The 24,409-nt window shown below is 39.6% G+C and overlaps 4 protein-coding genes and 1 pseudogene across 4 annotated transcripts; 4 read left to right on the top strand and 1 right to left on the bottom strand.

Annotated features, from left to right (window-relative positions):
- On the bottom strand, positions 1–1,671 carry LOC118399840 (transcription factor HES-5-like). Its single transcript, XM_052474594.1, has 2 exons — positions 1,419–1,671; positions 1–1,300 (listed from the first exon to the last, which is right to left on the bottom strand). The coding sequence occupies exons 1-2, from the start codon at positions 1,539–1,541 to the stop codon at positions 869–871; spliced, it is 555 nt and encodes a 184-aa protein (XP_052330554.1). The 5' UTR covers positions 1,542–1,671; the 3' UTR covers positions 1–868.
- Positions 1,672–3,165: 1,494 nt separating this feature from the next.
- Positions 3,166–4,867, top strand: LOC118399744 (uncharacterized). Its single transcript, XM_035795997.2, has 2 exons — positions 3,166–3,816; positions 3,930–4,867. Exons 1-2 carry the CDS (start codon positions 3,755–3,757, stop codon positions 4,177–4,179), a joined length of 312 nt encoding a protein of 103 aa, XP_035651890.1. The 5' UTR covers positions 3,166–3,754; the 3' UTR covers positions 4,180–4,867.
- A 2,448-nt stretch (positions 4,868–7,315) lies between these two features.
- Positions 7,316–8,857, top strand: LOC127910543 (transcription factor HES-5-like). Its single transcript, XM_052474593.1, has 2 exons — positions 7,316–7,392; positions 7,506–8,857. The coding sequence occupies exons 1-2, from the start codon at positions 7,330–7,332 to the stop codon at positions 7,935–7,937; spliced, it is 495 nt and encodes a 164-aa protein (XP_052330553.1). The 5' UTR covers positions 7,316–7,329; the 3' UTR covers positions 7,938–8,857.
- Positions 8,858–18,827: 9,970 nt separating this feature from the next.
- On the top strand, positions 18,828–20,289 carry LOC118399742 (transcription factor HES-5-like). The gene is made up of 2 exons (XM_035795996.2): positions 18,828–18,950; positions 19,069–20,289. The coding sequence occupies exons 1-2, from the start codon at positions 18,828–18,830 to the stop codon at positions 19,426–19,428; spliced, it is 483 nt and encodes a 160-aa protein (XP_035651889.2). The 3' UTR covers positions 19,429–20,289.
- Positions 20,290–21,979: 1,690 nt separating this feature from the next.
- On the top strand, positions 21,980–23,221 carry LOC118399741 (transcription factor HES-5-like; annotated as a pseudogene).
- Positions 23,222–24,409: the final 1,188 nt, after the last annotated feature.

The following is a 24,409-nucleotide window of genomic DNA, read 5'->3' as shown; positions in this document are numbered from 1 at the left end:
TCAGACTGACTCACTGAGTCACATCATTGAATACCTTAATTTAAGGTAAATATTTCAAGAGAAATACAGTGATTAAACATCACAACAAGAACTTGAACAAATCTCCAAGATATGATACTCTATCAGAGTATAGGATACAAAGTTACTTTCTTTATGAAAGACAAAATAATTGTTCAAAATAATCATGTTTTTCAATTAGACATTTTTTTAAAATCACATTTGCAATAAAATTATTATTCAAATAACATGATTGATCATTTCACAAATGAAGTTCGATCTTTAAACAAATCAAATATTGTTAATCACAGAGTGATGATAGCAGGTATAATACCCAGTTTGGGTAAATAATCCTCACGGAGGAACATTGATGCTGTAGCTCAAGTTGATCAATATCAAATATATAACTGATACATGCTTCACAGAAGATGCTCAATACAAAGTCAATATGACTATATCACTACACAAATGTAGTGGCAATGTCTTATACATTTTGACCTTTAAACAGATCAGTCATAGATAATCACAAACAGACTGATTATATAATATCCATTGTGGGTTAAAAGTTCTCATGGAGGAGCATTAAAGTTATTTTTGATCATGAATATAAAAACAAGATTAATATAATCAACATGTTTCACAAAACATTAACGTTATTTAAATTATCAATTTGATTATTTTCTCAGAGAATGTTAACTTGTTCAGTACAACTTTAATTAAACGTCTCACAGCAAGACTTTAAAAAAAGTCCTGCATAAGCAGAAGATGAAGAATATATTTTATTATACTCATTACTGTCCATTAAATTAATCTTAGACCAACATGGTCCATCCGTTGTGTTTGTCTGAGTGGAGCTCCAGTCTGTAGGTCTCTACCAGGGCCTCCAGGGGGCGATGTTTACTGGACTCTTCTCTTTGCTGATGCTGTGCTGGGCTGGGGAGCTTAGCTGAGGACCGTCAATCTCCCTCCTGTTCTTATCAGAGGATGGCTGCAGGCTCTGGAAGTGTTGCAGCAGTCTTCTCTGGGACTGTGACTTCTGCTCATCTTTAGACAGGAAGTGAACAATCTCATGGACACACCTGGAGTAACCCTGATTGACAGGTGCTGAGCAGGAGGAGGAGCTCACTGGCTGGTTCTGTTGCTGTCGTCTCAGGAAGCAAACTGTCATCTCCAGGATGTCGACTTTGTCCAGCTTGGAGTCGGACTGCTGGTTGAGGATCTCTGGAACCAGGAGAGACTTGAGCTGCTCAATGCTGTTGTTGATACGATCTCTGCGTAACTTCTCCACCACTGGCTTTCTTAGCTGCAAGAAGAGATAAGGAGAGGCATTAATAACCTTATTCTGGTGTATGACATTATTGAAGCAGATTAACAATCAATCAAATGTAATTAATTTCATTGAATTTGAATCTTAAGTTTACCTTGTTTGTCAGAGTCAGGTGCTCCTTAGGGTAGATCATCGTTGAAGTGATTGTAGGTACCATGGCTGGATCTCTGTGCTGTAGAGGTCTGTGTAGAGAGAATCTGATCTCTACTGGCTTCATCTCTCCTATATATTGTCCCAAATCTGCATATGAATGTGTGGGTCTTGGGCTTGTTGGAGTTTCTCACAGTCTGTAGCCAATGGGAGAGCTTGGGAGGACAGTAAGGAGTGTGGAGCTGCCACATGCTCAGTGTTCTTATTGCTGGGGGACAATGGTCACGTCTCAGGGGAACAGGTGGAGGGGTGGGGGTGATGGAGAGTGACTGACAGAGCGCTGTGTGAATCTGGGAAAGTGGTGACCCCTAGATCTGCAGCCTGTTGTTGGGATCAATGACACTGACAGAGCACACTCCTCATTATTACAACTTACACGTATGAGACTGACAAGTCTCTGAAATGTTTTTGGAATACAGCACATTATATAAAATGCTTGTTGGCTATTGAAATTGTATTTCATTTTTCTTAAAGTTTTTGATGACAGTTTTTGAGAAATAGTATCAATCAGATTGGAGTCATTTCACACCGATCTGTCTCTAGCAGATTAACTCCAAGCTAATGTGACTCCATCTAAGTGCAGCAACTCTGAGGCGATGATGATCTTCTGTCTATCTACAGGCTCAGGTTTCATGGAAGCCCCAGGCAGCAAACTTCCCTCCTCTGAGCTCCACAGCACAGCTGGCTCCCTGCACAACGCTGAGCTTGCCCCAGTCACACGCCCTCCTTTTCCTGGAGCTGGGAGCCAAAGGGACACACGGCTTCCCACACTTCTGCATGCCGTCTGCTGAGTCCTGACACACAATAGAAGTGTGTCTGCTCTCACAAAGCCCCACTGGCTGTGCCCTTGCACAGCAAGCAAGGGAGGGGATTGGTTTATAAGGCAATCTAGTACCTACAGTGCTGTAAATACTTAAGTAAAAATACTTTCAAGTACTACTTAAGTAGTTTTGGGGTGTTATCTGTACTTATATACTATTTATATTTTTGACAACTTTTACTTTTACTTCACTTACATTCCTAAAGAAAAGAATGTACTTTTTACTCTATACATTTTCCCTGACACCAAAACTACTCGTTACATTTTGAATGCTTAACAGGACAGGAAAATTGTCCATTTCACGCACTTATCAATCAGGAGAACATCCCTGGTCATCCCTACTGCCTCTGATCTGGCAGACTCACTAAACACAAATGCTTCCTTTGTAAATTATGTCTGAGTTTTGGAGTGTGCCCCTGACTATATGTACATTTTAAAAATGATTTATTCTTTTACTTTTACTTTTGATACGTAAGTATATATTTTGAATTACATTTACTTTTGATACTTAAATATACTTCAAATCCAATATTTTTAGACTTTTACGCAAGTAGTATTTTACTGGATGACTTTCACTTTTACTTGAGTCATTTTCTATTAAGGTATCTTTACTTTTACTCAAGTATGACAATTTGGGTACTTTTTCCACCATTGCCTACAGCCAAATTATCTGGATCCCATATAACTCCATTTGGAAATACTTTAAGGAATTGCGTAATATTTTGACAAGATCTTTGCCAAAGAAAATCTTAAAATTATGTGTGTGTGTGTACTATGTACTCTGAAGATTAAGTTTACAAATTGACCCCATATTATGGATACCAGGAAAGTTGATTATGTATCTCAACCGTCAGCGACCAAAGATTTCCCAATTAATATCAACAAATAAGATTGCCTAGGTTATCTATTAGATTCTTGACATGACCAACTTACTGTAAAAATGCCATATAGTACACACATATATTATTGTAATCTACTGCAATGATAGTTGGCTAGGAGCAGAAAGACTTGTGATCCGAGCATACGTGTCATATTTGCATTTTGTTGATTTGTATCACAACTTGACATGGGAACATGATTTGTCTGTGTACTCATGGGCATAGACACGTTCCCAGGGACTAATGTGGCCGACCTCTTTGGCATATGGCATAATAAAAAAAAACATCCCACCTGTCCTGTGAGGAATCAGCTATTATTCCCACTGACCATTGTCCCACCATCGGAGCACTCTGATTGGCTGCAGAGCGTGAGATAGCGCAGAAGGAGGCACATAAATACGACATGGAGATGCAGAGCTCCCTAATGAAGACTCTCTAAGCTTCAACTGACCCAAGACCAGCTGCAACAGAGCAGAATAGAGGAGCTACCAGAACACAAACTCTAGACCACCATCAAGACCTACCAAGAACAACATCTCCACTTTATTGACGAGCTGCAAACTCAAGGCCAAACATCTGAAAATGCCCGCCTACTTGGACATTGCACTTCAGAACAGCACGAACGTGAAAGATCAGCACATTAGGTAAACTCATGACGAATTACATTGAAATGCTTCAGGTCGTAAAGAGTAATAAACGAATACAAAACTCTGTGAGCGAGAAGAGGTGTTCATGATTGACTTGTGTTGTTTTTCAGGTGTAAACTCTCTCTGCTGGAGAGGAAGTGCAGCAGCGGTGTGGAGAAACTGAAGATAGTCATTGGAGAACACCTCCAGAACGGGATCCCTACATCTCCCATTTCTCCTATTCTGGAGAAAACGGTGTCCTTTTTCACTCCGAAGAAGGCCTTGCTGTCACCCACGGGCTATTCCAAATATTCCAGGGACATACTGCGTCTCTTCCCCACTCCAGAGGAGGACATTGTACCACTCTGCTTTGAACAATGAGGGGAGAGATGCATGGACGTGGAGGTTCCAGTTCAGAGGTCAAGGACCCTGCTGACATTTACTGTGGCGTTGGCTTAATGTATTCGCTTGAGGCGCTGCTATAGACTGCAACTGATTGGCCGACACTGGATCGCAACTGACAGAGAGACATAGTTAAATGAATAATAAGTCCAAAATAGGTTTTGTCTAAAATTACAGTGATTTTGTGAAGGTTAGTTTGTGTATATTTCAATTCTGTCGAAATGATTTAGAAATGCATTTGCATGCATTGTTATTAGCAGTCGTACTGCTCTATCCTTTCTATGAGAAAGTCAACCTTGGATGTGTTTGGTGATCTCTGCTACCTGGAAGAAAGCAGAGCGGGTTACTCTGATTGTAAACACTTGTCCTCAGAGATTGAGTTAGCGAGTGCTGGGCACTCTTGTTACAATGTAGAAGTATGGACAATGTGACCATTGGTTCATCCCACTTTCTTAGGGTATGTGAGTCTATGTCGAATTTGAACCGTGCTAGCCTTTACACTAAGAGGAAATGTTATGATTGTTATTTTAAAATGTACTGTTTATTTTGTTTTCAACTACTAATGAATGGCTTCACACACATATAAATGTGCCTAATACACAAATGTGCCTAAAGTGTTTTTAAATGTACCTAACGTGTTTAATTCAAAGACTAAATAAATATTTTCAGCATATATTTCACGTGTCTTTTCATGTTGTCTTCAAAACACATCTCTCCATTGGCAAACCCCAGAGGGATGACGGCATTAGGTACATACAGTATGTTATATCTCATGTAGGGATGATTTCTTCTCTCCGTTTTATGCTCCTGACATGAAGTGACAGAAAAACGGGAAAGTATATTATACTAAAGGGCCATTCATACCTCTACAGTAGCTTGTGAACTTGGACAGTCAACAAACCAACATTTGGTACATTTTATAGCACAAGAAAGCATCAAATGGAAAGTAAGAAACCAGGAAGTGAATACGTGTACAGTCCAGGCCCGGTGTGTTAAAAAAAAACTGACATAACATAAGTGAATAACTTACTAAGATAGTGCAGGAATAAACACACAATGCTGTACTTAGAACGTTGTACACCTTGAACAGCTCAGAAAACCACAGAAAACCTTTGCTGTATTGTTAGCGGAATGTGTTCAAGCACCAATGACGTTACAGGGCTAGAACTATTATATCCTGACTTACTGCAATACAACTATTCTTTTAAGATGTGTATCAGATTAAACAGATGTTGTCGGGGCAAAGGTCAAGTCAGTAACATGCTCAACTTCTGATAAATCACAACATTGCACTAATTGGTTTCCTGATTTAAAAAAGCATCAGTAATTAGGTGATAATTGATCATGGCTGTCGCATGGCTGTTGTTTCACTCTTGTGCCGAGCACACTTGCAGTTGAGTCATACTGAAATGGAGTCATATTTAACTACCAAGTTTCTCACCAGGCACCTTTGGGGAATTGGTTGTATGAAGAGAAGAATTAGCATTTAACAAGGCACACTTCTATTGTTTAAAGATATTTCCATCAATGGACAAAGTGTGGGAAAGCTCTGGAGAGCGGAGTCACAGTTTAACGTCTTTGGCAGCTTCATTCTTTACATCAATATAACAACAAATAACAATAAAATTGTCCATAAAAAATATGAAAAAAGATATTCAGTAATGTAGTCTGAAACATTTTAATTTCTGAATGAAATGAAATCAATATATGCAACAGTACGGAAGGAGCCAGTGGTAGTTTCCCTCCAGAATCCAGATGGCCCGTGATGTCAGCCTCTGTCTTTAGTACAACACAGAGCCAATAGCCGTCACTAATGGTCCACTGAGCAGCTTTTGTAATGCATTGATCACAGCACACAGGACTCAGTGTGGGAAACTCAGATCAGCTCTCTACTCACACTGACCAGTGGCCTCAAGACAGAGGACACATCTGCTACGTTTGAACTCTGGCAGTAGTCTGCCAAATCTTCAAATACACAGACACAAGAGCAGAATCGCAATGCAACATACAGGTAACTGCCAAGATAATGGAAACACTTGAGTAAATGAGTGATGCAAAGTATATTGAAAGCAGGTGCTTCCACACAGGTGTGTTAACTGAATGAATTAGGCAATTAACATCCCATCATGCTTAGGGTCATGTATAGAAATGATGGGCAGGCCATTGTTTTGGCTACCATGACTATGGCCAAATAGGACGACAATGCCCCCATCCACAGGGCACGAGTGGTCACTGAATGGTTGGATGAGCATCAAAACGATGTAAACCAAATGCCATGGGCGTCTCAGTCACCAGATCTCAACCCAATTGAACACTTACGGGAGATTCTGGAGCGGCGATTGAGACAGCGTTTCCACCACCATCAACAAAACACCAAATGATGGAATTTATTGTGGAAGAATTGTGTCGCGTCGCTCCAATAGAGTTCCAGACACTTAGTAGAATCTATGTCAAGGTGCATTGAAGCTGTTCTGGCTGGTGGTGGCCCAACATACAGTTAAAACAGTTTTGTGTTGGTGTTTCCTTTATTTTGGCAGTTACATGTATATATACAGAACAAGGCTAAATGACAGTTAACTTATAACTATACAATATTAGGTTTCAAAGGTGACAATGTTCTTAAAGTCTCAGTTGATTATAGCTAGAAATCTATATTAAACATCTATGTTAAAATATTTTACTGTCAAATTTGACACTTTATTTTGCAATACAACCATCAGAAGGGATGAAGTGTTATACCATTCTCATGTAGAGAATCTGTGTCAGTCCCACAAGTGTGTTGATGAGCGTGTGCTCTGTCAGTGTCATTGATCCCAACATCAGGCAGCAGATCTAGGGGTCACCACTTTCCCAGATTCACACAGCGCTCTGTCAGTCACTCTCCATCACCCCCACCCCTCCACCTGTTCCCCTGAGACGTGACCATTGTCCCCCAGCAATAAGAACACTGAGCATGTGGCAGCTCCACACTCCTCACTGTTCTCCCATGCTCTCCCATTGGCTACAGACTGTGAGAAACTCCAACAAGCCCAAGACCCACACATTCATATGCAGATTTGGGACAATATATAGGAGAGATGAAGCCAGTAGAGATCAGATTCTCTCTACACAGACCTCTACAGCACAGAGATGGTACCTACAATCACTTCAACGATGATCTACTCTGAGGAGCACCTGACTCTGACAAAAAAGGTAAATTGATTCAAATTCAGTGACATTTATTCAATTGTATTGATTAATTGTTTATTTGCTTCAGTAATGCCATATTGCACAACTAGGTTTTGATGACTCATCTCTTCTTGCAGCTAAGAAAGCCAGTGGTGGAGAAGTTACGCAGAGATCGTATCAACAACAGCATTGAGCAACTCAAGTCTCTCCTGATTCCAGAGATCCTCAACCAGCAGGCCGACTACAAGCTGGACAAAGCCGACATCCTAGAGATGACAGTTTGCTTCCTGAGACAACAGCAACAGAACCAGCCAGTGAGCTCCTCCTCCTGCTCAGCACCTGTCAATCAGGGTTACTCCAGGTGTGTCCAAGAGATTGTTCACTTCCTTTCTAAATGTGAGCAGAAGTCACAGTCCCAGAGAAGACTGCTAAACCACTTCCAGAGCCTGCAGCCATCATCTGATAAGAACAAGAGGAAGATTGACCGTCCTCAGCTGAGCTCCCCTGCCCAGCACAGCATCAGCAAAGACAAGAGTCCAGTCAACATCGCCCCCTGGAGGCCCTGGTAGAGACCCACAGACTGGAGCTCCACTCAGACAAACACAATGGATGGATCATGTTGGTCTAAGATTAATTTTATGGACAGTAATGAGTGTAATAAAATATCTTCTTTGTTTTCTGCTTATGCAGGAGTTTTTTAAAGTCTTGTTGTGATTGAGACTTTTCATTTCAGTTGTACTGAAGTTAAAAACGTTTTCCTAGAAAACAATCTGATATTTGAAAACTACATTTTTGTAGTGTTAATTGAAAGCATCATAACCTTTATGTTTTGTGAAACATGTAGATTATATTGATCATGTGTTTATATTCATGATCAACAATAACTAATGGTTCTCTATGAGAACTTCTAACCCAAAATGGATGCTATATCATCAATCTGTGTGTGATTGTATTTGAATAATCTGTTTTTATGGTCTAAAAATTAGAGTAATTTTTTACCTCTACATTTGTGTAATGATATAGTCATATTGACATTGTATTGAGCATCTTCTGTGAAGCATGTATCAGTTATATATTTGATATTGATCAGCTTGAGCTACAGCATCAATGTTCCTCCGTGAGGATTATTTACCCAAACTGGGTATTATACCTGCTATCATCACTCTGTGATTAACAATATTTGATTTGTTTAAAGATCGAACTTCATTTGTGAAATTATCGATCATGTTATTTGAATAATAATTTTATTGCAAATGTGATTTCTTTTAAATGTCTACTTGAAAAACACGATTATTTTGAACAATTATTTTGTCTTTCATAAAGAAAGTAACTTTGTATCCTGTACTCTGATAGAGTATCATATCTTGGAGATTTGTTCAAGCTCTTGTTGTGATGTTTAATCACTTTATTTCTCTTGAAATATTTACCTTAAATTAAGGTATTCAATGATGTGACTCAGTGAGTCAGTCTGAATAAATACACAAATCATCAAATGAAATATTTTTGTCTGTTGCTTCATTCTTTTCTTGACAATGACAATCCTCCAACAACATTACATTATTAAATTATTGATTTATGAAACTCCACATAGAATAAGTGGCTAATTGAAAAAAAGTAAAAATGATGACCCAAGACTATGCAGAATGATATTGACTGCAATTGGAATGCAACACTCAATTGAATCAATATATTAATTTTTATCTCTAGGTGCTTCATTCAAAATGTACAGAGTAATATCAAAGTTAAGAGACATTTTTAGTCATACATTATTATTTTACAGTCATTGTTTTTATATAAAACATAACAGTCATATCATATCTTGTTGTAGTAAAGGTGTAATGAACCATAGAGATGTAAGTGATCATCATTCTGACTTCCTTAGGAGACATGACTCATGTGTTTTTTATTTATGCACCTGTTTTAAATAAATGTATTTTCAATGTTTCAGAAAGTGATCAATTATTTTAGTTTAGTCATAATATATCAGTGATTCCAGGTGTTGGGCAAAAACTAGTACTGTCATCTTAATGCTTTAAATGTTTAGAGCAGCTGTGCCCCTCTAACTCAATAGCTAATGTGATGTGTAATAAGACACACTTCTATTGTTCCTCCATTGAAAGCAGTGAATGGAGAGAATGTGGGAAACCGATGAGAATTCACTCACAGGGCCCCTTCAGGACAATAGACTGGGACCTCAACCCTGGACTGTCAGGGGTTAGAGTGGGGGACTGTGTCTCTATGGGAAATCAATGGATATATTTCTGATAATCCTACATGTAATGTTTACTATTTGGGTCTTGAATTTAGAAATCTGCTAAAACATATGTTTTAAAAACCAGTTAAAGACATCAATTTTTTGCATTTTGAAAGTGCGTTTTGGCAGTACTTACCCCTTCTTCAAAATGAATGCAGTTAATTATGTTTTTATTCTGTTTCTATGTGGGGCATGGTTGAAAACATTATATTTCTTTGTATAAACAGAGAATTGATTCTCTGTAACAGTGAATCTTTATCTGTTGCTTAGGATACATATTTGTGTATTGAGCTTCACCCCCGAAGGGATTGATAGGAACTGTGTGTGTAGAGATGAATTAGCATTTAACAAGGCACAGTTATATTGTTTGGTGGGAGCTCTCTCAATGGGAAAAGTGTGGGAAAGCTCTGGAGAGCAGATTCACAGTTTAGTGTCCTCATCAGTCCCACCAGCACCTGTGATTCTCTATGGTGAATTGGCACACTTCTATTGTTCAGGGGATAGAATGGGTGGGAAGGGGTATTTTGGGTTATTTCTTACTCTTTCTTAGGAGGGAAATGCAATAATTATTAAATAAAGCAAATTCTGATTTATTTACCCAAGTTATGATAGGCTTTTTCTATCATGATTATAGACTTGGTTTTATTCAGTAAATGTATGTAGTTTAGTGATTTGGATGATAAACAATGAACAGCTTTCAATTCAAATTAGTCATACAAAAGTTAACCCTTTGTCGATTTATAATGAAACAATTCACAGACAATCATTTTCAGCAGAGTTCTCAAAATCATGTGTTTTATACCATTAAAGGATGAATATTTCTTTATAAAGGTATATCCTGTTAGTATAATCTTGCCAGTGCTGATCTTTCCCTCCAGAATCCAGAAGGTCTGTGACGTCAGCCTCTGTCTTTAGTACAACACAGAGTCAATAGCCGTCACTAATGGTCCACGGAGCAGCTTTTGTAATGCATTGATCACAGCACACAGGACTCAGTGTGGGAAACTCAGATCAGCTCTCTACTCACACTGACCAGTGGCCTCAAGACAGAGGACACATCTGCTACGTTTGAACTCCAGAATGCTTGACCTTATAACTACTAATACTGAGTTAAGAGAACCCTTGCTATTGATACTGATGACCCCTAAAATACTGAAATCCAAGGTATACATTATCCTGGTATCTATCCACTCACCTGTTAATGTTGACTAAAATCTTATATATTCCCAAACATTCTGACTGACTGAAAATACAAACATGCATAAAATAACCAGGAATTAAAATTGTGAAACATTGTCACACATCATAATATTGTTAAATGTAACTACCGTTATGTGTGAAGTAAAACCATATTGTAGAGTCGTTAATTAACTTCAGAAGTCATATCCATGGAGAGAATAAAATGTTTCTAAGTCAGTTATGAAGCTTGGATACAGAATATTACATTCAACAATGTCCTTATAGGTGGAGATTAACAACACTGTACGTTAAATTAGAGAATCTGTGTCAGTCTCACGTGTAAATTGTAATGATGAGCGTGTGCTCTGTCAGTGTCATTGATCCCAACATCAGGCAGCAGATCTAGGGGTCACCACTTTCCCAGATTCACACAGCGCTCTGTCAGTCACTCTACATCACCCCCACCCCTCCACCTGTTCCCCTGAGACGTGACCATTGTCCCCCAGCAATAAGAACACTGAGCATGTGGCAGCTCCACACTCCTTACTGTCCTCCCAAGCTCTCCCATTGGCTACAGACTGTGAGAAACTCCAACAAGCCCAAGACCCACACATTCATATGCAGATTTGGGACAATATATAGGAGAGATGAAGCCAGTAGAGATCAGATTCTCTCTACACAGATATCTACAGGACAGAGATCCAGCCGTGGTACCTACAATCACTTCAACTATGATCTACCCTAAGGAGCACCTGACTCTGACAAACAAGGTAATTTGAAGATTCAAATTAAACAACATTTATTAAATTGTATTGATTGATTGTTAATCTGCTTCAATAATGTCATAGACCAGAATAAGGTTATTAATTCCTCTACTTGTCTCTTCTTGCAGCTAAGAAAGCCAGTGGTGCAGAAGTTACACAGAGATCGTATCAACAACAGCATTGAGCAGCTCAAGTCTCTCCTGGTTCCAGAGATCCTCAACCAGCAGTCCGACTCCAAGCTGGATAAAGCCAACATCCTGGAGATGACAGTTTGCTTCTTTTATCCCACAATAGATTTGATATAATCAGTCTGTTTGTGATTATCTATTACCGATCTGTTTAAAGGTCAAAATATATAAGACAATAACGTATTGCCCCTACATTTGTGTAGTGATATAGTCATATTGACTTTGTATTGAGCATCTTCTGTGAAGCATGTATCAGTTATATATTTGATATTGATCAACTTGAGCTACAGCATCAATGTTCCTCCGTGAGGATTATTTACCCAAACTGGGTATTATACCTGTTATTATCACTATGTGATTAACAATATTAGATTTGTTGTAACATCAACCTTTATTTGTGAAATTATCTATCATGTTATTTGAATATTAATTTTATTGCAAATGGGAGAAAGAAATGTCTAATTGAAAACCCCTTGTTTATTTTAAACAATTCTGTTGTCTGTTATAAAGACAGTAACTTTGTATGCAATACTCTGATTGAGTATCATGTATTTGATATTTGTTCAAGTGTGATGTTTAACCAATTTATTTCTCTTGAAATATTTACCTTAAATTAAGGTATTCATTGTTTTGGTTCGTTCAGTCAGTCTGAATAAATACACAAATCTTCAAGTGAAACATTCTCGTCTTTTACTTCACTCTTTTCTCCACTGAAATAAGCTTCCAATAGAGTTACGTTACTGACATGATATTCCACATATACAGTTGAAGTGGGAAGTTTACATACATTTAGGTTGGAGTCATTAAACTTGTTTTTCAACCACTCCACACATTTCTTGCTAACAAACTATAGTTTTGGCAAGTCGATTAGGGCATCTACTTTGTGCATGACACAAGTCATTTTTCCAGCAATTGTTTACATACAGATTATTTCATTTATAATTCACTGTATCACAACACCAGTGGGTCAGAAGTTTACATACACTAAGTTGACTGTGCCTTTAAACAGCTTGGAAAATTCCAGAAAATGATGTCATGGCTTTAGAAGCTTATTATAGGCTCATTGGCATCGTTTGAATCATTTGGAGGCATACCTGTGGATGTATTTCAAGGCCTACCTTCAAACTCAGTGCCTCTTTGCTTGACATCATGGGAAAATCTAAAGAAATCAGCCAAGACCTCAGAAAAACAATTGTAGACCTCCACAAGTCTGGTTCATCCTTGGGAGCAATTTCCAAACGCCTGAAGGTTCCACGTTTATCTGTATAAACAATAGTATGCAAGTATAAACGACATGGGACCTTGCAGCCGTCATACCACTCAGGAAGGAGACGCGTTCTGTCTCCTAGAGATGAAAGTACGTTGGTGCGAAAAGTGCAAATCAATCCCAAGAACAACATCAAAGGACCTTGTGAAGATGCTGGAGGAAACAGGTACAAAAGTGTCTAAATCCACAGTAAAACGAGTCCTATATCGACTTAACCTGAAAGGCAGGTCAGCAAGGAAGAAGCCACTGCTCCAAAACCACCATAAAAAAGACAGAATACGGTTTACAACTGCACATGGGGACAAAGATTGTACTTTTTGGAGAAATGTCCTCTGGTCTGATTATACAAAAATCGAACTGTTTGGTCATAATGACCATCATTATGTTTGGAGGAAAAAAGGGGAGTCTTGCAAGCCGAAGAACAGTATCCCAACCGTGAAGCACGGGGGTAGCAGTATCATGTTGTGGGGGTGCTTTGCTGTGGGAGGGACTGGTGCTTTTCACAAAATAAATGGCATCGTGCAGAAGGAAAATTACATGGATATATTGAAGCAACATCTGAAGACATCAGTCAGGAAGTTAAAGCTTGGTTGCAAAAGGGTCTTCCAAATGAACAATGACCCCAAGCATACTTCCAAAGTTGTGGCAAAATGGCTTAAGGACAACAAAGTCAAGGTATTGGAGTGGCCATCACAAGGCCCTGACCTCAATCCCATAGAATAATTTTTACTCAGATTAAATGTCAGGAACTGTGATAATCTGAGTTTGAATGTATTTGGCAAAGATATATGTAAACTTCCGACTTGAACTGTAGCTACTAGATAGACTACAGTATAAGGGGCTAAATCAGAAAGAGCCTACTTTGAGCCAAGAAAAAATGACACTATACAGGTATATCATATTCCTCTTCGTGCTTCTCTGAAAACCTACAGAGTAAAATAAAATTCATTTCTAGCCATACTTTATTCATTCACATGATTTGGTTTGATGTAGTCAGAAATAGCTGACTAATTATTTAGGCTGTTTATTTGACCTATGATATCACTTAAATGTAATGAGGAGTGAAAGAGATAATTGGTCATGTGAGTTCCCAGAGACATGGCTGTGTTGTTTTTACTGAAACACCTGTTTTACATAAATGTATTTTAAATATATCAGAATGTATTGCATTTGCATTCCATGATTTTGAATATGTACATGACATATCAGGAATTCAAGGTGTTAGGCCGAAACGGCTGCTGACATTTTAGCACTCTAAACGTTTAGGGCTGCATGCTGCATAATTTGATGTGTTATAAGACACACTTCTATTGTTCCTCTTTTCAAATCAGTGAATGGAGAGAATGTGGGAGACCGAGGAGAATTCACTTACAGGGCCCCTTCAGCACAATAGACTGGGACCTCGACCCTGGACTGTCAGAGGTCAGAGTGGGGGACTAGGTTTCTATGGGGAAATCAATTAATCTGTCTCGAATGATCCCATAAATGTCCTGCATTGTGTGTCTTGCAGGAAGAAATCTGATCAAATATATACATTTTCCCAAACGGTTCAAGACATCATATTTTGATTAGCTTTTTTGGAGCCCAATCGAGCAGTACTTAAATTTTCTCCAGGATTATTGCAATTAATCCCATTTTTATTCTGTTTGTATGTGGGGCATGGTTTAAACATGCCATTTGTATGTATACAGAAACACACTTACAGATTGACTTGATTCACTGTAACAGTGAGTCTGTTTCTTAAGATAAATATTTAAGGAATTCTATTTTTACCCCCAAGGTCTTGATGGGAACTGTTTGTGTAGAGATGAATTAGCATTTATCAAGGCAGACTTATATTGTTTAGTGGAAGTTCTCTCAATGGGCAGAGTGTGAGAAAGCTCTGGAGAGCAGAGTCACAGTTGATTCTCATCATCATCAGTCCCACCAGCAATCAAATCAAACTTTATTTGCCACATGCGCCGAATACAACAAGTGTAGACTTTACCATGAAAAGGGTACAGGCTAGTTGAGTTAACCTGTACATGTAGGTTGGGGCGAAGTGACTATGCATAGGTAACATAGGGGGGCAATGTAAATTGTCCGGTGGCGATTTACATGAAATGTTCAGCTGTCTAACGGCTTGGGGGTAGAAGCTGTTGAGGAGCCTTTTGGTCCTGACTTAGCGCTCCGGTACCGCTTCCCGTCCTGGATGGCAGGAAGCTTGGCACCAGTGATGTACTGGGCCGTTTGCACTACCCTCTGTAGCGCCTTATGGTCAGATGCCGAGCAGTTGCCATACCAGGCAGCTCTCGACGGTGCAGCTGTAGAAACTTTTGAGGATCTGGGGATCCATGCCAATTCTTTTCAGTCTCCTGAGGGGGAAAAGGTTTTGTCGTGCCCTCTTCACGACTGTCTTGGCATGTTTGGACCATGATAGTTTGTTGGTGATGTGGACACCAAGGAACTTGAAACTCTAGACCCGTTCCACTACAGCCCTGTCAATATTAATGGGGGCCTGTTCGGCCCACCTTTTCCTGTAGTCCACAATCAGCTCCTTAGTCTTGCTCACATTGAGGGAGAGGTTGATGTCCTGGCACCACACTACCAGTTCTCTGACCTCCTCCCTATAGGCTGTCTCATCGTTGTCGGTGATCAGGCCTACCACTGTTGTGTCGTCAGCAAACTTAATGACGGTGTTGGAGTTGTGTTTTGGTAAACAGGGAATACAGGAGGGGACTAAGTACACACCCCTGAGTGGCCCCAGTGTTAAGGATCAGTGTGGCATACGTGTTGTTGCCTACTCTAACCACCTGTGGGCGGCCCGTCAGAAGGTCCAGGATCCAGTTGCAGAGGGAGGTGTTTAGTCCCAGAGTCCTTAGCTTAGTGATGAGCTTCGTGGACACTATGGTGTTGAACGCTGAGCTGTAGTCAATGAACTGCATTCTCACATAGGTGTTCCTTTTGTCCAGGTGGGAAAGGGCAATGTGGAGTGCGATTGAGATTGCGTCATCTGTGGATCTGTTGGGGCGGTATGCGAATTGGAGTGGGTCTAGGGTGTCTGGGAGGATGCTGTTGATGTGAGCCATGACCAGCCTTTCAAAGCACTTCATGGCTACCGACGTGAGTGCCACAGGGCGGTAATCATTTAGGTAGGTTACCTTTGCTTTCTTGGGCACAGGGACTATGGTGGTCTGCTTGAAACATGTAGGTATGTAGGTATTACATATAGGTATTGTAGGTCTCGGGTAGGGAGAGGTTGAAAATGTCAGTGAAGACACTTGACAATTGGTCTGCGCATGCTTTGAGTACACATCCTGGTAATCCGTCTGGCCCAGCGGCTTTGTGAATGTTGACCTGTTTAAAGGTTTTGTTCACATCGGCTACCGAGAGCGATATCACACAGTCATCCAGAACAGCTGGTGCTCTCGTGCATGCTTCAGAGTTGCTTGCCACGAATCGAGCATAAAAGGCATTTAGTTCATCTGGTAGGCTCGCGTCACTGGGCAGCTCGCGTCTGGGTTTCACTTTATAATCCGTAATAGTTTTCAAGCCCTGCCACATCCGACCAGCATCAGAGCCAGTGTAGTAGGATTCAATCTTAATCCTGTATTGACGTTCTGCTTGTTCGATGGTTCGTCTGAGGACATAGCGGGATTTCTTGTAAGCGTCCGAATAGGTCTCCAGCTTGAAAGCGGCAGCTCTAGCCTTTAGCTCGATGTGGATGTTGCCTGTAATCATGGCTTCTGTTTGGGATATGTACGTACAGTCACTAGACCCGGACGACATCATCGATGCACTTATTGTTGAAGCCGATGACTGAGGTGGTGTATTCCTCAATGCCATTGGATGAATCCCAGAACATTTTCCAGTCTGTGCTAGCAAAACAGTCCTGTAGTGTAGCATCCGCGTCATCTGACCACTTCCGTATTGAGCGAGTCACTGGTACTTCCTGCTTTAGTTTTTGCTTGTAAGCAGGAATCAGGAGGATAGAATTATGATCAGATTTGCCAAATGGAGGGCGGGGGAGAACTTTGTATGCATCTCTGTGTGTGGAGTAAAGGAGGTCTAGGATCCCCCCCCCTGGTTGCACATGTGACATGCTAGTAAAAATGTGGTAAAACTGATTTAAGTTTGCCTGCATTAAAGTCCCCGGCCACTCGGAGCGTCGCTTCTGGATGAGCATTTTCTTATTTTCTTATGGCCTTATAGAGTTGGTTGAGCGCGGTTGGTTGAGCGCGTTCCAGATTCGCTTTGTGGTGGTAAATAGACGGCTACGAATAATACAGATGAGAACTCTCTTGGTAGATGTCGACAGCTTATCATAAGGTACTCTACCTCAGGAGAGCAATACCTTCGAGACTTCTTAAACCAGTTGTTATTGACAAAAAGACACACACCCCAACCCCTCGTCTTACCAAAGGTTGCGTCTCTGTTCTGCCGGTGCATGGAAAATCCCGCCAGCTTTATATTGTCAGTTTCTTCGTTCAGCCACATCTTGGTGAAACATTGGATGTTGTAGTTTTTAATGTCCCGTTGTTAGGATAATCTTAATATTAGGTAATCAATTTCATTTTCTAACGATTGCACGTTAGCAAGCAGATCGGAAGGCATTGGGAGTTTACTCGCTCGCCTCCAGATTCTCAGAATGATCCCCGATCTGCTTCCCCTTTTCCGGCTTCTGAAAAAAACAAACATTCTAAGTGTACACATATACAGTATATGTTTTGCAGCACAATTTTAACATTAAAGCCAGTGTTAGGGTGTTTCCCTCCAGAATCCAGAAGGTTTGTGATGTCAGCCTCTGACTATAGTTCAACACAGAGTCAATAGCCGTCACTAATGGTCCACTGAGCAGCTTTTGAAATGCATTGATCACAGCACACAGGACTCAGTGTGGGAAACTCAGATCAGCTCTCTACTCACACTGACCAGTGGCCTCAAGACAGAGGACACATCTGCTACCTCTGGACTCCCAAAGTGAGGGTTAATTGCCTTCACTCTCAAAATAAAGAAATAGTGAATGTGTGCTGCTACAAGACTTGGTCTCTCTAATGAGAAAACCACGATGCTGCTGAGGGGAGAACGGAATGGCATCACAAACACCAGGAAACCACGTGTTGATGGATTTGTTACCATTCCATATATTCCAGCTCCAGTCATTACCACGAGCAATTTCTCCCCAATGAAGGGGCCACCAACCCACTGTGGAGAAAACCAATAATCGATCAGTTCAATCATTATCAATTAGAAGCCACTTAAATGGTCTTATCATTTATCTTAAATAGTTTGAGTGCAATGATGGGGGGGGTCTGTTATTTAACACACATTTGTAAGAGGAACTTGACAAAGGATAGCCTGTGAACTGTGATCCAAATGTTTGATGAGCACCCATACCTTGAAATGAAACTGGAACAGATCAATCAGAGGTTAAACCCATCTTCAGGTGTTTAAATGTGACTGAACCTGCACTGTAACAAAAACAATGGTATTCAACAACAACAATCAAATGGACATGGGCAGCAGCATCTTGATAAGTGTGTGCTCTGTTAGTGTCATTGATGCCAACATCAGGCAGCAGGTCTAGGGGTCACCACTTTCCCAGATTCACACAGCGCTCTGTCAGTCACTCTCCATCATCCCCACCCCTCCACCTGTTCCCCTGAGACGTGACCATTGTCCTCCAGCAATAAGAACACTGAGCATGTGGCAGCTCCACACTCCTCACTGTCCTCCCAAGCTCTCCCATTGGCTACAGACTGTGAGAAACTCCAACAAGCCCAAGACCCACACATTCACATGCAGATTTGGGACAATATATAGGAGAGATGAAGCCAGTAGAGATCAGATTCTCTCTACATAGACCTCTACAGCACAGAGATCCAGCCATGGTACCTACAATCACTTCAACTATGATCTACTCTAAGGAGCACCTGACTCTGACAAACAAGGTAAACTTAAGATTCAAATTCAAGGAAATGAATTACATTTGATTGATTGTTAATCTGCTTCAATAATGTCATACACCAGAATAAGGTTATTAATGCCTCTACTTGTCTCTTCTTGCAGCTAAGAAAGCCAGTGGTGGAGAAGTTACACAGAGATCATATCAACAACAGCATTGAGCAGCTCAAGTCTCTCCTGGTTCCAGAGATCCTCAACCAGCAGTCCGACTCCAAGCTGGACAAAGCCGACATCCTGGAGATGACAGTTTGCTTCCTGAGACGACAGCAACAGAACGAGCTGGTGAGTTCCTCCTCCTGCTCAGCACCTGTCAATCGGGGTTACTCCAGGTGTGTCCAAGTGAATGTTCACTTCCTGTCTAATGATGAGCTGAAGTCACAGTCCCAGAGAAGACTGCTGAGCCACTTCCAGAGCCTGCAGCCATCCTCTGATAAGAACAGGAGGGAATTGACGGTCCTCAGCTAAGCTCCCAGCCCAGCACAGCATCAGCAAAGGGAAGAGTCCAGTCAACATCGTCCCCTGGAGGCCCTGGTAGAGACCTACAGATTGGAGCTCCACAAAGACAACCACAATGGATGGACCATGTTGGTCTAAGATTAATTTCATGGACAGTAATGAGTATAATAAAATATCTTCTTTGTTTTCTGCTTATGCAGGAGTTTTTAAAGTCTTGTTGTGATTGAGACTTTTCATTTCAGTTGTACTGAAGTTAAAAACTTTTTCCTAGAAAAGAATCTGATCTTTGAAAACTACATTTTTGTAGTGTTAATTGAAAGCATCATAACCTTTATGTTTTGTGAAACATGTAGATTATATTGATCATGTGTTTATATTCATGATCAACAATAACTAATGGTTCTCTATGAGAACTTCTAACCCAAAATGGATGCTATATCATCAATCTGTGTGTGATTGTATTTGAATAATCTGTTTTTATGGTCTAAAAATTAGAGTAATTTTTTACCTCTACATTTGTGTAATGATATAGTCATATTGACATTGTATTGAGCATCTTCTGTGAAGCATGTATCAGTTATATATTTGATATTGATCAGCTTGAGCTACAGCATCAATGTTCCTCCGTGAGGATTATTTACCCAAACTGGGTATTATACCTGCTATCATCACTCTGTGATTAACAATATTTGATTTGTTTAAAGTTGGAACTTCATTTGTGAAATTATCGATCATGTTATTTGAATAATGTGTTTATTGCAAATGGGAGAAAGAAATGTCTAATTGAAAAACCCTTGTTTATTTTAAACAATTCTGTTGTCTTTCATAAAGAAAGTAACTTTGTATCCTATACTCTGATAGAGTATCATATCTTGGAGATTTGTTCAAGCTATTGTTGTGATGTTTAATCACTTTATTTCTCTTGAAATATTTACCTTAAATTAAGGTATTCAATGATGTGACTCATTGAGTCAGTCTGAATAAATACACAAATCATCAAATGAAATATTTTTGTCTGTTGCTTCATTCTTTTCTTGACAAAGACAATCCTCCAACAACATTACATTATTAAATTACTGATTTATGAAACTCCACATAGATTAAGTGGCTGATTCAAATGCAATAAGAATGATGACCCAAGACTATGCAGAAATGATATTGACTGCATTGGAATGCAACACTCAATTGAATCAATATATTCATTTTTATCTCTAGGTGCTTCATTCAAAATCTACAGAGTAATATCAAAGTTAAGAGACATTTATATTATTATTTTACTGTCATAGTTTTCTGTAAAGTTATGATAGGCTTTCTCTTTCTTGATGATGGACAGAGTTGTATTCAGTAAGTTTACATAGTTCAGTTGTTTGTGTGATAAACAGGGAACAGCTCTCAATTCCAATTAGTCATACAAAAGTTAACCCTTCATCGATTTATAATGAAACAAATCACAGACAATAATTTTCAACAGAGTACTCAATATCATGTGTTCTAAGCCGTGATAGGATGAAAATGTATTTATAAAAGGTATGTCCTGTTAGTATAATCTTGCCAGTGCTGATCTTTCCCTCCAGAATCCAGAAGGTCTGTGATGTCAGCCTCTGTCTTTAGTACAACACAGAGCCAATAGTCGTCACTAATGGTCCACTGAGCAGCTTTTGTAATGCATTGATCACAGCACACAGGACTCAGTGTGGGAAACTCAGATCAGCTCTCTACTCACACTGACCAGTGGCCTCAAGACAGAGGACACATCTGCTACGTTTGACCTCCAGAATGCTTGACCTTATAACTACTAATACCGATTTAAGAGCATCCTTGCTATTGATACTGATGACCCCTAAAATACTGAAAACCAAGGTATACATTATCCTGGTATCTATCCACTCACCTGTTAATGTTGACTAAAATCTTAGATATTCCCAAACATTCTGACTGACTGAAAATATAAATATGTATGAATTTAAACAGAAATTAAAATTGTGAAACATTGTCACACATCATCATATTGTTAAATGTAACTACCGGTATGTGCGAAGTAAAACCATATTGTAGAGTCATTAATTAATTCAGAAGTCATATCCATGGAGAGAATAAAATGTTTCTCAGTCAGTGATGAAGCTTGGATACAGAATATTACATTCAACAATGTCCTTACAGGTGCAGATTAATAACACTGTTCTTTTCTTTAGAGAATCAGTGTCAGTCTCACACCTGTAAATTGTAATGTTGAGCGTGTGCTCTGTTAGTGTCATTGATGCCAACATCAGGCAGCAGGTCTAGGGGTCACCACTTTCCCAGATTCACACAGCGCTCTGTCAGTCACTCTCCATCATCCCCACCCCTCCACCTGTTCCCCTGAGACGTGACCATTGTCCTCCAGCAATAAGAACACTGAGCATGTGGCAGCTCCACACTCCTTACTGTCCTCCCAAGCTCTCCCATTGGCTACAGACTGTGAGAAACTCCAACAAGCCCAATACCCATACATTCATATGCAGATTTGGGACAATATATAGGAGAGATGAAGCCAGTAGAGATCAGATTCTCTCTACACAGAACTCTACAGCACAGAGATCCAGCCATGGTACCTACAATCACTTCAACTATGATCTACTCTAAGGAGCACCTGACTCTGACAAACAAGGTAAACTTAAGATTCAAATTCAAGGAAATGAATTACATTTGATTGATTGTTAATCTGCTTCAATAATGTCATACACCAGAATAAGGTTATTAATTCCTCTACTTGTCTCTTCTTGCAGCTAAGAAAGCCAGTGGTGGAGAAGTTACACAGAGATCGTATCAACAACAGCATTGAGCAGCTCAAGTCTCTCCTGGTTCCAGAGATCCTCAACCAGCAGCCCGACTCCAAGCTGGACAAAGCCGACATCCTTGAGATGACAGTTTGCTTCCTGAGATGACAGCAACAGAACCAGCCAGTGAGTTCCTCCTCCTGCTCAGCACCTGTCAATCAGGGTTACTCCAGGTGTGTCCAAGTGATTGTTCACTTCCTGTCTAATGGATGGACTATGTTGGTCTAAGATTACTTTCATGGACAGTAATGAGTATAATAAAATATATTCTTCATCTTCTGCTTATGCAGGAGTTTTTAAAGTCTTGCTGTGAGACGTTTAATTAAAGTTGTACTGAACAAGTTAACGTTCCCTGAGAAAATGATCAAATCGCTAATTTAAATAACGTTAATGTTTTGTGAAACATGTTGATTATATTGATTTTGTTTTTATATTCATGATCAACAATACCTTTAATGCTCCTCCATGAGAACTTTTCACCCACAATAGATATTATATAATCAGTCTGTTTGTGATTATCTATGACTGATCTGTTTGAAGTTCAAAATATATAAGACATAAACCTATTGCCACTACATTTGTGCAGTGATATAGTCATATTGACATTGTATTGAGCATCTTCTGTGAAGCATGTATCAGTTATATATTTGATATTGATCAACTTGAGCTACAGAATCAATGTTCCTCCGTGAGGATTAATTACCCAAACTGGGTATTATACCTGCTATCATCACTCTGTGATTAACAATATTTTATTTGTTTTTCAGAAAATGTTGCTCACATTAAATTAATAGTTTGTATATTGCATTGAAAAACCTTGTTTAAAAAAAACATTTATATTGCATTTTGTAAAGACTGTAACTGTGTATCCTATACTCTGATAGAGTATCATATCTTGGAGATTTGTTCAAGCTCTTGTTGTGATGTTTAATCACTGTATTTCTCTTGAAATATTTACCTTAAATTAAGGTATTCAATGATGTGACTCGGTGAGTCAGTCTGAATAAATACACAAATCATCAAATGAAATATTATTGTCTGTTACTTCATTCTCCTCTTCTGAGAAGTTTCCAACATGGTTACATTTCTGATTTCTGATATTCCATATGTAAAAGCAAAGAAATCCTACACTGACCCAAAACAATGATCAAGAAAGCACTGAATCTACTGTACATACCTTTGGGTGCTTCATTCAAAATCGACCAAGTAAGCAGTGGTGGAAAAAGTATTCAATTGTCGTACTTGTCATGAGTAAATTCTATACATCAAATTCCTTATATTAAGCAAACCAGAAATAACGATGTTGCTGTTTTTTAAATTATGGACAGACAAGGCACACTCAGACATCATTTGCAAACACAGTATTTGTGTTTAATGCGTCCGCCAGATCAGAGGCTGTAGGGATTACAATGTGCTATATTGAGAAGTGCGTGAATTGGTGTCAGGCGGTGGGTGTAGCTGGTGCATGAAGTCAGGAGCAGGAGAGCAGAGACGAGTGAACAACGCACTTTACTCAAGAAAATAGCACAAGTAACAGTACCAATGTGCGAACAATAACGGTCGCCACAAAACACGGATGAAAACTGCACCCGGACAAAACCAGCCGGAAACGTACCGACCTGAACAATAAATAATCACACATAGAAGACATGGGGGAAAACAGAGGGTTAAATACAGGACCAGTAATTGGGAAATGAAAACCAGGTGTGTGGGAAACAAAGACAAAACCAATGGAAGATGAAAAGTGGATCGGCGATGGCTCGAAGACCGGCGACGTCGACCGCCGCCCGAACAAGGAGAGGAACCGACTTCGGCGGAAGTCGTGACAATTGGACGATATTGATGTCCTGCCTGAGCATTCAACATGTTTCGAGTACTTTTGGGTGACTGAGAAAACGTACGGGAGTAAAAACTACATATTGTCTTTAGGAATGTAGTGGAGTAAATGTAAAATTGGTCAAAAATATGAATAGAAAAGTAAAGCACAGATACTCTAAAAATCGACTTAAGTAGTATTTTAAAGTATTTTTGATATAAGTTCTTTACCCCCCTGCAAGTAAGATACAAGTTCAGACACATTTCTATCCATACATAATGAGTTTACATTCATTTGTTTTATTTGACATGTGAAATTAATTATAGAGCGATAATTACTCATAATTATGGAGGAATGA

Source organism: Oncorhynchus keta, chromosome 21 (genome assembly GCF_023373465.1).
Source record: "Oncorhynchus keta strain PuntledgeMale-10-30-2019 chromosome 21, Oket_V2, whole genome shotgun sequence".
Classification (NCBI taxonomy): domain Eukaryota; kingdom Metazoa; phylum Chordata; class Actinopteri; order Salmoniformes; family Salmonidae; genus Oncorhynchus; species Oncorhynchus keta.
Note: the sequence above shows the minus strand (reverse complement) of the source record. Positions and strands in the feature narration are given on the sequence as shown.